The 14101-nt window shown below is 33.5% G+C and overlaps 1 protein-coding gene across 1 annotated transcript; it reads left to right on the forward strand.

Annotated features, from left to right (window-relative positions):
• The first annotated feature begins 7206 nt into the window (after window positions 1–7206).
• On the forward strand, window positions 7207–9595 carry LOC134237153 (lambda-crystallin-like). The gene is made up of 4 exons (XM_062719246.1): window positions 7207–7218; window positions 7575–7769; window positions 8468–8570; window positions 9375–9595. Exons 1-4 carry the CDS (start codon window positions 7207–7209, stop codon window positions 9593–9595), a joined length of 531 nt encoding a protein of 176 aa, XP_062575230.1.
• The last annotated feature ends 4506 nt before the right edge of the window (window positions 9596–14101 follow it).

Raw genomic sequence — 14101 nt, forward strand, 5'->3', positions numbered from 1 at the left:
TACCAAAAATAAAAAAAAATGGCGAAGAATAGGACACTTTTAATTTGAATTTATATTGTGTTAATAATAAACAATTATTATATATGCAAAACAGTACCAAAAAATTATTTGATTTTATCTGTGGAATAATAATAAAATATATGTATTTAATGAAAAAGGGTCAATAAAAACCTTTTTACTTTTAATGTTTGTATACCCTGCTCTTATCCTATGGGGAAGGAATTTAAAGAAACATACACTTTATACAGTAGAAGAGAGAGAACAGAAACAGAAAGGTTGAAATGATGTTATATTTGCAAGGCTTGCCAAGAGAAACAAACATCTGAGCACGCTAGTTTGCGAAACTAATTTATTAAATGACATAATTTGACATGATCTGTTTTTTGTCATAGGGTTTAGTCTATTTTCGAAATTTTGTCACAGTCTCTTAAAACACACACAAAGAATCACCAAAGAATCACTTCGTTTAACCCTTTATAATGCATATACAATCATATTATCTCAATAAACATTATTAATTTCTCTCTTTTAAAGTTTTTATCAAAACTGTATTAAACAAGTTGTGTTCGTGAAACACTAAGCGCCCGGCGGCAACAAAGTTACGAAAAACTATTTTAAGCATATATGTCACAGTCAAGGTCACAAGGTCATTGATATAAATGTTATTTGAACTTTATTTGAAAGAACTTTACTAGTGGAGTATGTATACCAAATCCAAAATGGTGTCATTTAAATAAACTTGTAAATAAAGAAAACAAAACAAATGATTATGACCAATGGCTTTAAACTTTTCTATAAATCAAAGTTCCTATGCTTTATTACATACTAGATAAACGGTAAAAAAAAAACAAATAAAATAATTTAAAAAACCCATGTGCATTGATGAACAAGTCCAGAATATAATTTATTCGCTACTCGAGGATTTGCTCTGAGAATGATCAAATTTTAAAGCGAGACATGATAATCACGTATAAGTAGATATTACAGGGATTGCATAGGGCTTACTGTGACCGGTCAACAGGGGATGCTTACTCCTCCTAGGTACCTGATCCCATCTGTAAAATTTCCAGGAGTCCGTTTTTAATGCCCTCTTCAAATTTTTGTATTGTTTATATAATTTTAGAGATCTGTCAATGTACTTTATCTTTACATTTAACAGGTCGGAGAGAATACTCGAAATCGGGTATTATCCTTGAAATCGCGTATAATACTCGATATTAGGGTATCGTTGAATCCGCGAAATCGGGTATTACGTGCAACATTTTATTAAAACTGAAGAATAAAGCAACGGCGCATTATGCCAGTAACTGTTACTTGTACATCAGTATCTTGTGGATTTATTTTTATCAAACCTAATTCATAAGGTTTTCAAATAAGTTTTAAATCACACAACAAACACTGCTTGGGTAACAAAGAGGACACAATGGCGTTATTATTTTTCAATATAATTTCTAAAAACAAATAACTACACTTCGTTTGTCTTTATTTCCCATTAAAGTATTCCATATACTTAATTTTCTAATTTGTGCACTATTCACAAAACGTGAAATTTTAAAGAAATTAAACGACTAATGCCGTGTTATGTATTTTACTGAAAAATGTATGGCATCCCTTTCACGTGAAATATAAATTATTCCTAACAGTTAGACTGTACAGTATAAGCGAGTCATAATTGTGTATCTCTGCCATTATTAGAATACCAACGTTATCATAAAAAAGAAAATAAAATAAGATGAAATAAATACCCACGGGAAAACAGTTTGAAAATAGCTAAATGAAGCTGAGTATCATTTTTATGTCACTTTAGCATGAAATTTTTATTTCAAAGACACTGTAATTTTTTTGGTTGCATTTTAATCGATACAAAATATACTATTTTACCTTTATTTTATGCATTTGTGTGAAAATTGAGAGCGGGAAGTCATATGAACGGGATTTTCGTGTTTTTTTTTTTTGGGGGGGGGGGAGGGGGGTATAAATAAAAGTCAAATGTGTACATCTTTTCATGAAGTTAAAATATATTGAATTTCTCAATATAGATCGAGGTACAGTCATATTGATATATGAATTACATAGTCAAGTTTTCACATTTCTTATAGTTTTTACGTTTTTGAACATGTTAATGAACAATCTGAAATAATGGAGTGTTCAATTGCCTTGGAAACTCTTGTCTTACTTTTTGGGAATATAATTCCTCATCGGACATTAAAATTTCATAAAAATTGTAGCCACTTCCTTTCTTTATCATAGGCGTCGGAACCAGGGGGGGGGGGGCCTAGGGGAGCTTAGCCCCCCTTTTTTCCCAATATATACTTAGTAAAGACATTGAACCTTGTCACATAGGTTTAGCCCCCCCCCCCCCCCACTTTCCAAAGACACCTCGCAATATTTGACCGAGTTTAACCAACCGTGCCATTCAAAGAGAGGTCTCTTAGACACATGTAGAACACAGTAAAGGTTGTTTTGTCAGAGGTGAACAAGAAGCCTTTAGCCCCCCCCCCTTTTTGAAGTCGCCAGGAAATGGTAAAATATTGATGACTAAAGCGAAATCAAAAGATCAGCAGTTATGTTCTCTCATAAACTGTATTCCTGAAACTATCACTGTCTCTGCTAAAATTTTGAAGACATTTTCTGCAAATATGTTTGAATGATAAATAAAAAAGAAGATTTTTTAAAAAAGAGAAAGAGGGTTCTTTTAGCCGAAATTTTAGACATTTTTATCATTACATTATTTATAAATTCAAAAATAAATTTAATTTTATGCACAAGATGAATGTGAAAGTAATTAATGAAGCATAATTAACGACGCCTAGATACGATAGACAATCCCTTGTTACATGGCATCATATCTGGTGTGTGAAATGTGTTTCCGTATAATTTGATTTATTTACAAAGTGTTCATGTTTGTCGTGTTGATGTGGAATTATTATAAATTCCCGAATTCTGATACTTTACAATTCTGTTGTGTTGGGAATGAACATTAGGAAGATGCATATACTTTCAACATAAGGTAAAATATAAAGCAAATTGAACGCCTTTTTGTGTGCAGATCATGAAATGTACTGAGCTCCACGGGTATTTGTTGTCCCGAGCGCATTAATCTTGAAGCCTAAATTCTTACTTGGCTAGTGATACCTTTAGAAAACATGTGTATCTAGATGAAAGTTAACTTGGCAACATGCGCCATCCCATTCTTTAAGTTTTATTAGGTGTTTACACCTCCTATACCCGATTTCGCGGATTCAACGATACCCTAATATCGAGTATTATACGCGATTTCACGGATAATACCCGATTTCGAGTATTCTCTCCGACCTGTTTAACATAAAATTGCTTTCATCTGACGAAATCTTGTTTTAGCGTGAAAAAAGTTTTCTAAAATTAGAAGAATCTCAACAAGACGTTCACCGTTCGCTCTTCTTTCCGTTTACTTTGCGTTGAACTTGCGTTCAGCGTTCACTTATCGTTCAGTCTTTATTGTCATTTGGAGCTCCGGGGTGAAACGACTTATCTTTTTTATGGTAGGGATTTACAATTTCTTTATTTTGATAACTAAGATATCGTTTTTGAAGAATTATTATTTAATGGGGAAAATTTTCTACGACATTTATACTTTTATTATTATAACTTAGCTGTTACTGCATACATGAAATTTCTCTGGAAAATACATGTTGTTATAAGCACATTAAGGACCTACATGTATGTATAATGATACTTCAAGCATGGCAACATTTTGTTGATATGTAAAAGACGACAAATCGGTAATGTATGGATAATAATCCAATTCTTTTAATTTACCAATAGCGGCAACTATACAAAACATATTTCTAAAACTTTTTTTATTGCTCGAAAACATGTCAGAACTAGTTATGTGAATTATAAATGAACAGTAATGCAGATATTTAGTTAAGGGACGGATATGGAGATAACGAGCAGTATTCAATATCAAAGTCCATAAAACAATACAAATTAGAAGCAGAGCAAACACGGACGTTCAAAACATCAGATGTGGGATCAGGTGCCATGGAGGAGTGAGCATCCCCTGTTGTCCGGTCGCGCCCGCCGTGTACTCCTTGACATGATTGGGAAATAAAGGTAAAAAACCGTAGTCAATTCAGTGTATAAATAATGGACTAACAATTAGTATGAAAGACGTCATTCAGCATTTGACTCAAGATAAATTTGCTGACAAGTCATTGTCAGCAAATTGGTAGCGACCATAGAACTTACGAAATGATGACTTTAAACGAGACTGCTGATATTCTTGTTTCATCAACTTGCTTGTCAATAATTTACCTCGTTTTAGAAATTGTTCATACGTAGAGCATATCTTGCGTATCGAATCAACTAAGATATATACACTCCGTATGCAGGTGATGAAGGTATTTCAGCAAAAGTAACGGAAGCTGACGATAGAAAAGTTAAAGTCATCACGTTTATCAAATAGCTTGGTTGTTAGATTATCATTAACGTCGTTTTCAGGTAAAATATCCAAGTAGGAAACAGATACGTCAGACGCTGTGGTATCTTTTATCTCAAGCTCACCAAGATATATAGTATCGACGTAGGAATGGAAATTACCATTGTTAATTGACAATACATCGTCGAAATATCTAAATGTCGAGTTAAAGGCTACAGCAAGTGTTTTCTTCTTTTCACGCATAAGATTTTGCACAAATTCTGCTTCATATGAAAATAAAAATAGGTCTGATAATAACGGAGCGCAATTGGAATAGATTGTTGGTTACCTGGTCTCAGAGTACTTGTGTATGCAATCAGAAATGTTTTAACAACATAATTTTTCAAATGACCAATGACCAGGTAAGTAAGTAAAGAACTTTATTCGGTAATAACAAATATTTGCCCCCCAAATCAAACTTTGATGGAGATATATTTAATTAAGTTCTTAAACAGGGGAGTATATGCTGACTTCAAAGCACTGAATATTTTCATAAGTAATGACGCCATATGTACGTGATGACGTCACAAACATGACGTAAATTTCAGTTTTTTTTTTTATGAATTTTACAGAAAAATGTACATAGTTCGTCGATATTTTGAGTAAAAGTCACCGAGCGCATGTCTGTTCAGGATCAATATTTTGATATAATGTGTAGAATGATAATATCAATGAAATATGTTAATATTGTTCCTGAACAAACTTGTGCTCTATAAATTTTAAAGCTAAAATTGTTGAAATTTTGTCCATTTTTCCTCTTTCTGAAAAAGAATATAACATCGGACTAGTTTGTGACGTCATAAAAACAAAAATTGTGAATACACTGCTTTGACACTATGATATTTTTTGTTAATTTATATTTCTCATACAACTTATTGAATTCAGCCCATTTCAGGAAGTTTTCAAAATTTGACTTTTGTGGGGGCAAATATATGCAATATACCGCATATAGTTCTTTACGAATTCCATTTTTATTGAAAAGCAGCTGTCAGTGATATCAAAAAGCCAGGACTTAAATTTATCGTGGGTAATGGTTGTGTATAAAGTTGAAAAGCCGTAAGTTTTTAAGCTGTTGATTTTGGTTTCAAATTGTCCAAAAGTTCATTGGAATTCTTGAGCATCTACATCTGATTCACACCACTTCCTGAAAATATTAATCCCCCCCCCCCCCCGAAATCGATTTCTTAGCTAGCATTTACTGTATATTTCAATTAATTCAGTCTTAAAACAAACATCAAAACAGTCAGTAAACTATAGTATTTTAAAATATACACGTGCCGGCAATGTTATTTTAAATTGGCAGAATTTCAAAGTATATATTCCCAATATTATTTAAATATTTTTTTCTTCAGAAATGTGGAAATCAGATCTAGAAATGATAGAAAAAATGTTAAAACTTCTTGGAAAATTTTTATGCTTAGTGACTCTTCACCATCGGCATGTTCGGTGAAACGAGATTTCCACACCTCCACTGTGTTGAATGATTTTGATTGACAGGACAAGCACGTGGACTTCGTGTGAACCATGTAAACTTGAAGAAGGAAAAGAAAAGCCGACGATTACTGTCAAATTGATTTGTTAATCTTAAATAATGATTGCTTTTACTGCCTGGAAAATTTAGAAAAAATAATAAGAATTTTTATTTGATACAACAGATATCTGAGAATGGAGGGGTTATTTCTCTCTCGTACATTTATCTGTTCAATAACTATGACAGCATATTACTTATTTAATTTTGAAAATCTAATCTATAACAAATAATTTAATTGCCTATTTCCATCATCTTGTCCAAGTATAATCAGGGCCGGGACATGTAGAAGTTTGCTAAAATAATCATCATAAAAAAGAAAAATAAATAAATAATATCTTGCATTAAAATTTTAAAATACGAGTCTATGTATGTAATACACCAAGAAACATTTGTAAATTAAAAAAAAAAATCCGTTATTTTACTCGGAATCGCCTTGACACGGACATATGATTGTTACAACCGTGGTACAACGTAATTAATTCATACGATAAGTAGTAGTTTTACCTTCTAAAGTTCACATCATTTCATTAATTCAAAGAATAAACATATTTACCATGTAAGTAGATTAATTTTATATTCATACTACACGCATTCAGTAACAAATACAAATGTTTTACGGCAATAAAAATCTTGATATTAAAATATCGATTTAAAACATCAAACGTATGTGCAGAAAAAATGTTTTTATTATTTAGTTATTTATCTATTGTTTATTTATATTTTAGCACATGAAATTAGAATAGAATAATAGAATAATTTCAATGCAAGGAAAAGATCGGAGGCATTCCGAATAAATCGTTTATCTTGCGTTCATCATTCGTTCACCGTTTATTTTGCGCTCGCGTTTGCGCTCCGTTCGCATCCTGTGTTCACTCACCGTTCACCGTTCACACATCTTTCACCAAGCTGCGTTCAGCGTTCGCACATCATTCATTCACCGTTCGCTCTGCGTTCGTTCAGTTTCGTTCAACCTTCATTCTCCGTTCAGGTGGGAAAGTAAAACGTTTCAGGGACTGTACGATAAAGTCATGTCCGCTATCGCATCCTCATCATGGCGCTATTGCTCCGTTGCAACATTGGCCCACCTTTGCGTAACTATCAACGCACCATCGACACAAAAGTCCATGTGCTATATTGAACAACGTGGCGCAATTCATATTGCAAATGAACAAGAAAACTACTGCTATTATTACGGTTAACATATATGACAGTAAACATGGAGATACATGTATACTTTTGTTTTATCTATTTCTATGTAAGATTTTCGTAAGATAGGAAAATATTATAGTTTTTGGTCCGTATGCTACATTGATGGAAGAAACCACCTCTGAGAAAGTTTTATCAAATTTGATTGTGAATGAATTGATAATGAAAAACGGTTTACATTAGAAATATAAAAGAAGAAATGTTTCATTATTTCAGTATTTTAAATCTTTGATGTTTTAAAAATATTGAAATATCTCTGACCTTAGTATTAATTATTTGGCAGGAATGTGTTAACGAGGGACTGGAGTTGAAGCGGTCAGTCCATGCTAAGATAGATCCCATCTGTAGAAAGGACCCTATTGTTTCTGTTTTTTTTAGACGAATCCTCCATTCTACGACCCTTCAGTGGAGATAATTCCAGCCCCGTGGACAGACCCGGAGGTTGTAGTTACGACCAAGGAACTGATGACAGAGATTGGACAGGTGCCCGTTCTTGTGAAGAAGGAGATTGACGGCTTTGTCCTCAATAGGATTCAGTACGCAATCATTGGGGAATGCTGGCGACTATATGAGGTGTACATTTACTTACCAAAAAAATTTTCTTAATGATTTAGAAAATAACAGTTTCTTCCTACAGATTTCAACATTGTTACGCATTGGAGTACCCATCTCTTATCCGCAACTTCTCTTATACCACTGAATGAAATTTAATGAAACTTTCACAGATTCTTTGTTACATAGTGTCATTGTGCACCTTTTATTTCATTTTTTTGTTCCAAGGCATATTTCGGGTTTCCCATAGCAAAACATGGACACTGCCATTTTTCTATAACATTGAAGGGTACCCATCTCTTATCCACAACTCCTCCTTTACCACTGAATAAAAGTTTATGATACTTTCACATATTCTTTATTACATAATGCACCTCTGAAAATTCTATTTTACTTTTTGATCTGACACTTATTTCGGATCTCCCAGTACAAAACATGGACTTTGCCATTCTAATCATATTGGGAGTGGTGGGGCGTATTAGTGAGCCCACTACTCACAGTACCTCTAGTACATGTTTATCGGAATTTGTTTTAAAAACAACAGAACGTAAGTTTATTTTGATAAATTTTCATTCTAAAAGATAGCACTGCAAAAACAATCGTTGTGATGACTTTAACTACATGTATAAATCCTGCAAATAGTTTTGATTTAATAAATTTATTTAACTTCATGAAGAAAGCTTAAACCTGGTATATCAACAGCTTTTTTTATTTTGCAGGGAGTAATGAGTGCGGAGGACATTGATAAGGTGATGTCAGAGGGTTTAGGACGGAGGTACGCTTTCATGGGTCCCCTGGAAACAGCCTTCCTTAACGCTGACGGTAAGCATGCATGTTCTTTAGACGCTACAAAATGGTTAAGAGTACATGTAGTCATTTTAATTTTAGTTCAACGTTTATTGATCCTACTATTCCTTCTTATCAGTTCTTTAGACGATTCCATAGTAGAACATACGTTTAGGTTTTTTTTCAGTCTCCTTTCTAAATGGCATACGAGGGTTGAATACTAGTTTTGAATTGAACATATTTTATTGCAATAAATATATCATGGGAGTGGCCTCGTGTACTTATCTTACCTTGACCTTTGGAATGACATATATGGAGATAACAAACAGTATTCTAGCTCAGAAGTACATTAAACAATGAAGAATAGGAGCAGAGCAAACACGGACCTGTTGGGATCAGGTGCCATGGGGGAGTGATGCCTACTGGGCAAGACAAAATACACTGTAATGGCCCATATTGTTAAAAGTCAAATTAGATAACCTTTACTTGGCAAAAGTACAGTTTAATTGCTCAGGAAACAACTCATTCTATTACATTTGCACCTCTTACTAATCCTGTAATGTTTACTTACTTATAAATACATAAATTCGTAAGTTGCACTGACAAAAGTACCAAGAAAAAGTAAACCCTTTACACTTCTTACTTATTTGGAGTTGAACATGACTTTGGAAACATTCAATCCAATCTAACTAACCAAGAAGTAAAACGTATATATTGCTTTAGAAAACAGCAGTACGGTTTTAATAAAATATTGTTTGAATTTCACTAGTTAAGACATGAAAGTACATGTTAACAGGTACTCTAATGAGATTAAGCTTTTCCCTTTTTTGTTCATCATAGGACTGCTCGTTTTTGGGGATCTATACTGTGAGACATTATACAGAGTTCAGTGTTCGTTCGGTCCTCCACAGAAAATGGAGGGACCCACTCTGGAAAAAATACACAACGAAATCGCAGCCAGAATCCCGCTGGAAAAACTCTACGAGAGAAGAAAATGGCGGGACATTCGTCTTGCATCACTCCAGAAATTAAAGAACGAACTAGACGAATCTCATTCATAGACTTTGCTTTCACTGGAAATAAGTTTCTCTTGATATTTTACTGTTTATGTCTAGAGATTGGTTAAGAAAAACTCTTGTTCAGCAAAACACTCATAACGATAACCTTTTGGTAAAGTTGTTGTCATACTGCTATTTGAATTCATATTTTGTTACTAGTAATATGTAACAAACAATTCTGAAATACATGTATGCAATCCAGTACTAAAAATAAAAATTAAAGTCATTGAAATCCTTCGTATTATTCTTGGAGAGTTAGTAGAATATATTATACTAATGTGCCTAATCAGCTATTATTTGATTTGAAATAAACATTGATATAATTTGTGGTTTAATTTTTGATTTAAACATATTTTATTAAACACAATCAATAGGATTAAACAGAATATAAGTTATACCAACTTAGATTGTCCTCTCCAACACAAACAAAATAACAAAAATATACGTGATGTACAAGAAACAAATATACAATAATATAAAAAAAGAAGAAGGAAGAGGGTGCAGAGAAACAATAAAGAAAGGGAATGGGAGTGCAAGGAGAAAAGAAAGAAGGAGGGCCGGGTTGTAAAAAATACAAAATGGTTATGCTGGTTATTCATAAAGAAAGTGGGCGCACAGTCGACGGGAATCATTGACACGAAACAATTCAGATTTAAATGTCCAAGTACCATGCAGTTTTAATACATATCTTATACAATGAACCTAGAAACTTCAAGAACTCGAAAATCTCGTGCGCATCTGTCTCTGTCGCTAAGGAGGCCAAATATGCATATAAATCTCGTGCGGCTGCCTTTGTGTTTGACGTCAGTGGGCGCGGACTATTGAAATTGGCAATGAGTCCTCGTGTAATTTAAATCTATGTCTGCATTTTTAAAGTCTTTTTAAAGGCTTCGCCCATTACGCAAATTATCCCATGTTTCCCACTATCATTGATGCCCTGGCATACAATACTAACTAGACATTGATTCCTTAAATAATTCTGCCGGAATGTAAATTAGGCAGGTCAGGAGCTAATAAGGTCTAATATGAATGTAAATCTCATGTGCATCTGTCTCTGTGTCTGATGCTAAGGAGGCCCATGGGAGTCCTCTTGTAATTTAAATCTATGTCTACATTTTAAAAGTCTAATGCCTAGGTCACATTTAAGTCGATGGTCGGGCGACTAAATTTTTCTGGTCTTGTTGGCTGAAAGAACAGTCATGATCGGTCGACACAAGTATCGGGCGACACGGAGCGGTCACATTAATTCCTAAGAACACCGATGACTTGGATAAATAACACAAAAAAATCTTTTTTTCTTTACAAATAAGGAATGTTTTTTGTTAGATCTATATTCAGATAGGTGACGTGAGTAATGTTTGCAACGCAAAGTGGCAGAATTTTGTAAGATTGTGACTAAATGTTGAAATGTGTGCAAAATTTTGTATAGAATTGCATAAAAAACGACAAATGGCGCACGTCTAAGCAGCAAAGAATACGTAAGATTTCTTTATATCTTACGGATTACTTATTTATGTTATTTCCGTTCAAAAAATATATATCAATCCATGCATTAAATTTTTGTTCATGTTATGTATCCTTAATATGTTAAATATATTTACAAGTCGGCTAATCGTCGCCCGATCGTCGAGCTCTGAGCTACAGTTTGGTTTTAACCGTCGGCCGAAATTTTGGACACCCTTATTGTCGCAGGACGGACGACCGACTTAATAAACTGACCGCCGATGGTCGGACGATGAGCAAGGGTTGCTCGACGGATAACTTAAATTGAAGAAATCGGCCACCGACGCAGAAAAAATTATAACTCGGACCGATAGACACAAAATTGGTCGGCCGACATAAGAGGTACAACGGCCGATGAACTGCTGACTCAATCGCATCATCTTGGGTCTTTCCGTCAGAGGTCGGAAAATCAACCTTGAATGTATTAACATCACCGGATATTAAAAATTTATACATCTTCCTGTTTATTCAAATACAAATAGACGGATTTAGAAGTCCCTTCTTTAGTATATTCCAAGTAATATCATTATATTTAATAAAGTTAAACTCCATATTCCACAGAGAAAAGGTCTCCATGCATTTATTTCAAAGATCGTGAAAAGGGAGGGTTGTCATGGCGTCTACCATATACATTCGAGGTCGTTTTTCCGCTAGTCGGAAAGGCCCGAGAAGTTGCGATTGCTGCCAATTGTCACTCGAAGAATCCCATTTTTGCTTCAAAAACCTTCGGCCGTTCGTCGTTTTTGGAAATGGGACTCCCACTGACGGCGTAACGCTCATTTTCCCCACTTTGTCCTTTGTTACCTGTTAAAATTTTTAAATTTCAAACGTTATATGACAATTTTGATCTGTACCGTATTACCAGAGCATGGGGCAACATGAAAAAACATAATGAACTTATTCATAAAGATTTTATTTCTATATAGGATACTGACCCATAAAGTTGGTAAGGTTATAGAGGGAACACCACAGGCACCTGAAGTGTGGATCGTTAACACCCCCCCCCCCCCCCATATATTCATGGAAAGTCAAACGTTGCAATATTCGATCTTTTCCATCTGTTTTGTAAAAGAGCAAGAGCCATGTTATACATAAAATAGCCCTGTACTTACTCGTATATCAATTAATTAACTATCACCCTCTTTCCGATTTCATATATCAAAATAAAGTAGACACTTGGTGCTTTAATTTTCTATAATAAAATTTTGTTTTTGAGAATCTACAAATTGGAAAACAGGTTTATGAAATTGCAATGTTCTTGAAATTTGCAGAAAACATGTGTATTTGACTACCTTCAGCAAAGAATTAAAATATGAGCACAGCCTACGATCCAAAAATAAAACGTTTTATGATCTTCAGAAACAGAGCTTTCATTATGTATTTGCATATTTTGGATCAGAGGTTGTGCTCTATTTGAAATATTGAAAAAACACTTCAATTTTAGGTGATTTTCAAAGGAATTTACAGGATATGAGGAAAATGACGCATTTTATGACGTCATAATGCACTGACTTGATGGGAAATTACGTCACGATTAATAGATACATGGTCACCAACACTCCAAGTGATGAATACTGCATTTGCAACCTAGACCGAGCGGTTTTGATTTTTCAGAAATTCTCAGGGCCAAATAATGCCCAAAGTGGCTCTGGCTCTTTTCCATTTGTATCATATTATTTTTATTTGTATTGTATAATTTTCCATTTGTATTCTATAATTTTCCATTTGCATTATATATTTGCCAATTGCATTGTATAATTTTTCAATTATATTGTAATAATTATATATTATATATAGAATACAAATAAAAAATTGTACAATACAAATGCTTTTCATATAAATGTAAAATTTTACGATACAAATGAAAAATTATACAATGCAAATGGAAAATAGGCCTATAGAATACAAATGAAAAATTATACTATACAAATGATTTTTTTTACAATATAAATGAAAAATATACAGTGCAAATGAAAAATTATAGAATGCAAATGGCAAATATATAATGCAAATGGAAAACAGGTCTCTTAATTTATTACTTTTTATGCCCCCTATAAATTTCACCTTTAATCCACAAGGGGTCATTTTTCTTCGCGTAGGGTATGCATATTTTAAAGGTGATGACACCTTTTTACTACGGGCAAAAGTGTCATTTTTCGACGTAGAATAATGACCGGGGGCCCCCGGTCAGTATTCTATGGGGGTCATTTTTCGTCTTTACTTTGTCATATATATGTAAAATACCGTTTTGGGGTCAAGAAGATGACAAATTAATGAATTTGAGAAAAAATTAGTATTTCATATGAATATTTTAATTTGATGTAATAGAGGGCAAGATTGCTCCAACTAAATCTCCCAATATAGTGTATAAAATCATCAAAATTTTCAAAATGTAAATGTTATAATGGAGCAGGTTTGCATTTTGTAAATTCTATGGCCACATTTTGTCCATTTCCTCCTATTTTTTAAACAGCTGATACACATAAAACAAATAAAAATCAAAATACCAAATGAATATTACGTAAAATTGGAGCGCAAGCAGTGTCAACGTTGAAAGTGTATTGTAAAAATTCTAGACATAGAATCTAAAATCGCCAAATAAAATCGCTAGTTTCATGTTTGAACTTTTATATACATGTACTTATATGCTTGCACTTTTTGATTAAAGGTAGGCACGAGGCGTGTGAAAATCACATGTGCTATCCTCTGAAATCAGAGGATAAACTATCCCACAATGCAATGCGGTTTCCATGTATGGTGAAAGAATTGGCCGCCATATTGACTCTAATTTTCCTCCAAAAACAGAGGCCGCCCATACCTGTTAAAAATAATGGACAAACCAAAGCAATAAAAATATAATAAATTATTAAAAAGTTTTATTTTAGACACCAAATATATTTTGTTTTTAAATGGCATCGTTACTGGGAAAATAGCTGTTTATTTTAGAGGATATTGTTCTAGGAATCTCCAGAATTAACAGGTTGAATTTGCATTCCCTGAATAACC

Source organism: Saccostrea cucullata, unplaced genomic scaffold, assembly GCF_032062105.1.
Source record: "Saccostrea cucullata isolate Sc308-1 unplaced genomic scaffold, CSIRO_AGI_Scuc_v1 ctg877, whole genome shotgun sequence".
Classification (NCBI taxonomy): Eukaryota; Metazoa; Mollusca; class Bivalvia; order Ostreida; family Ostreidae; genus Saccostrea; species Saccostrea cuccullata.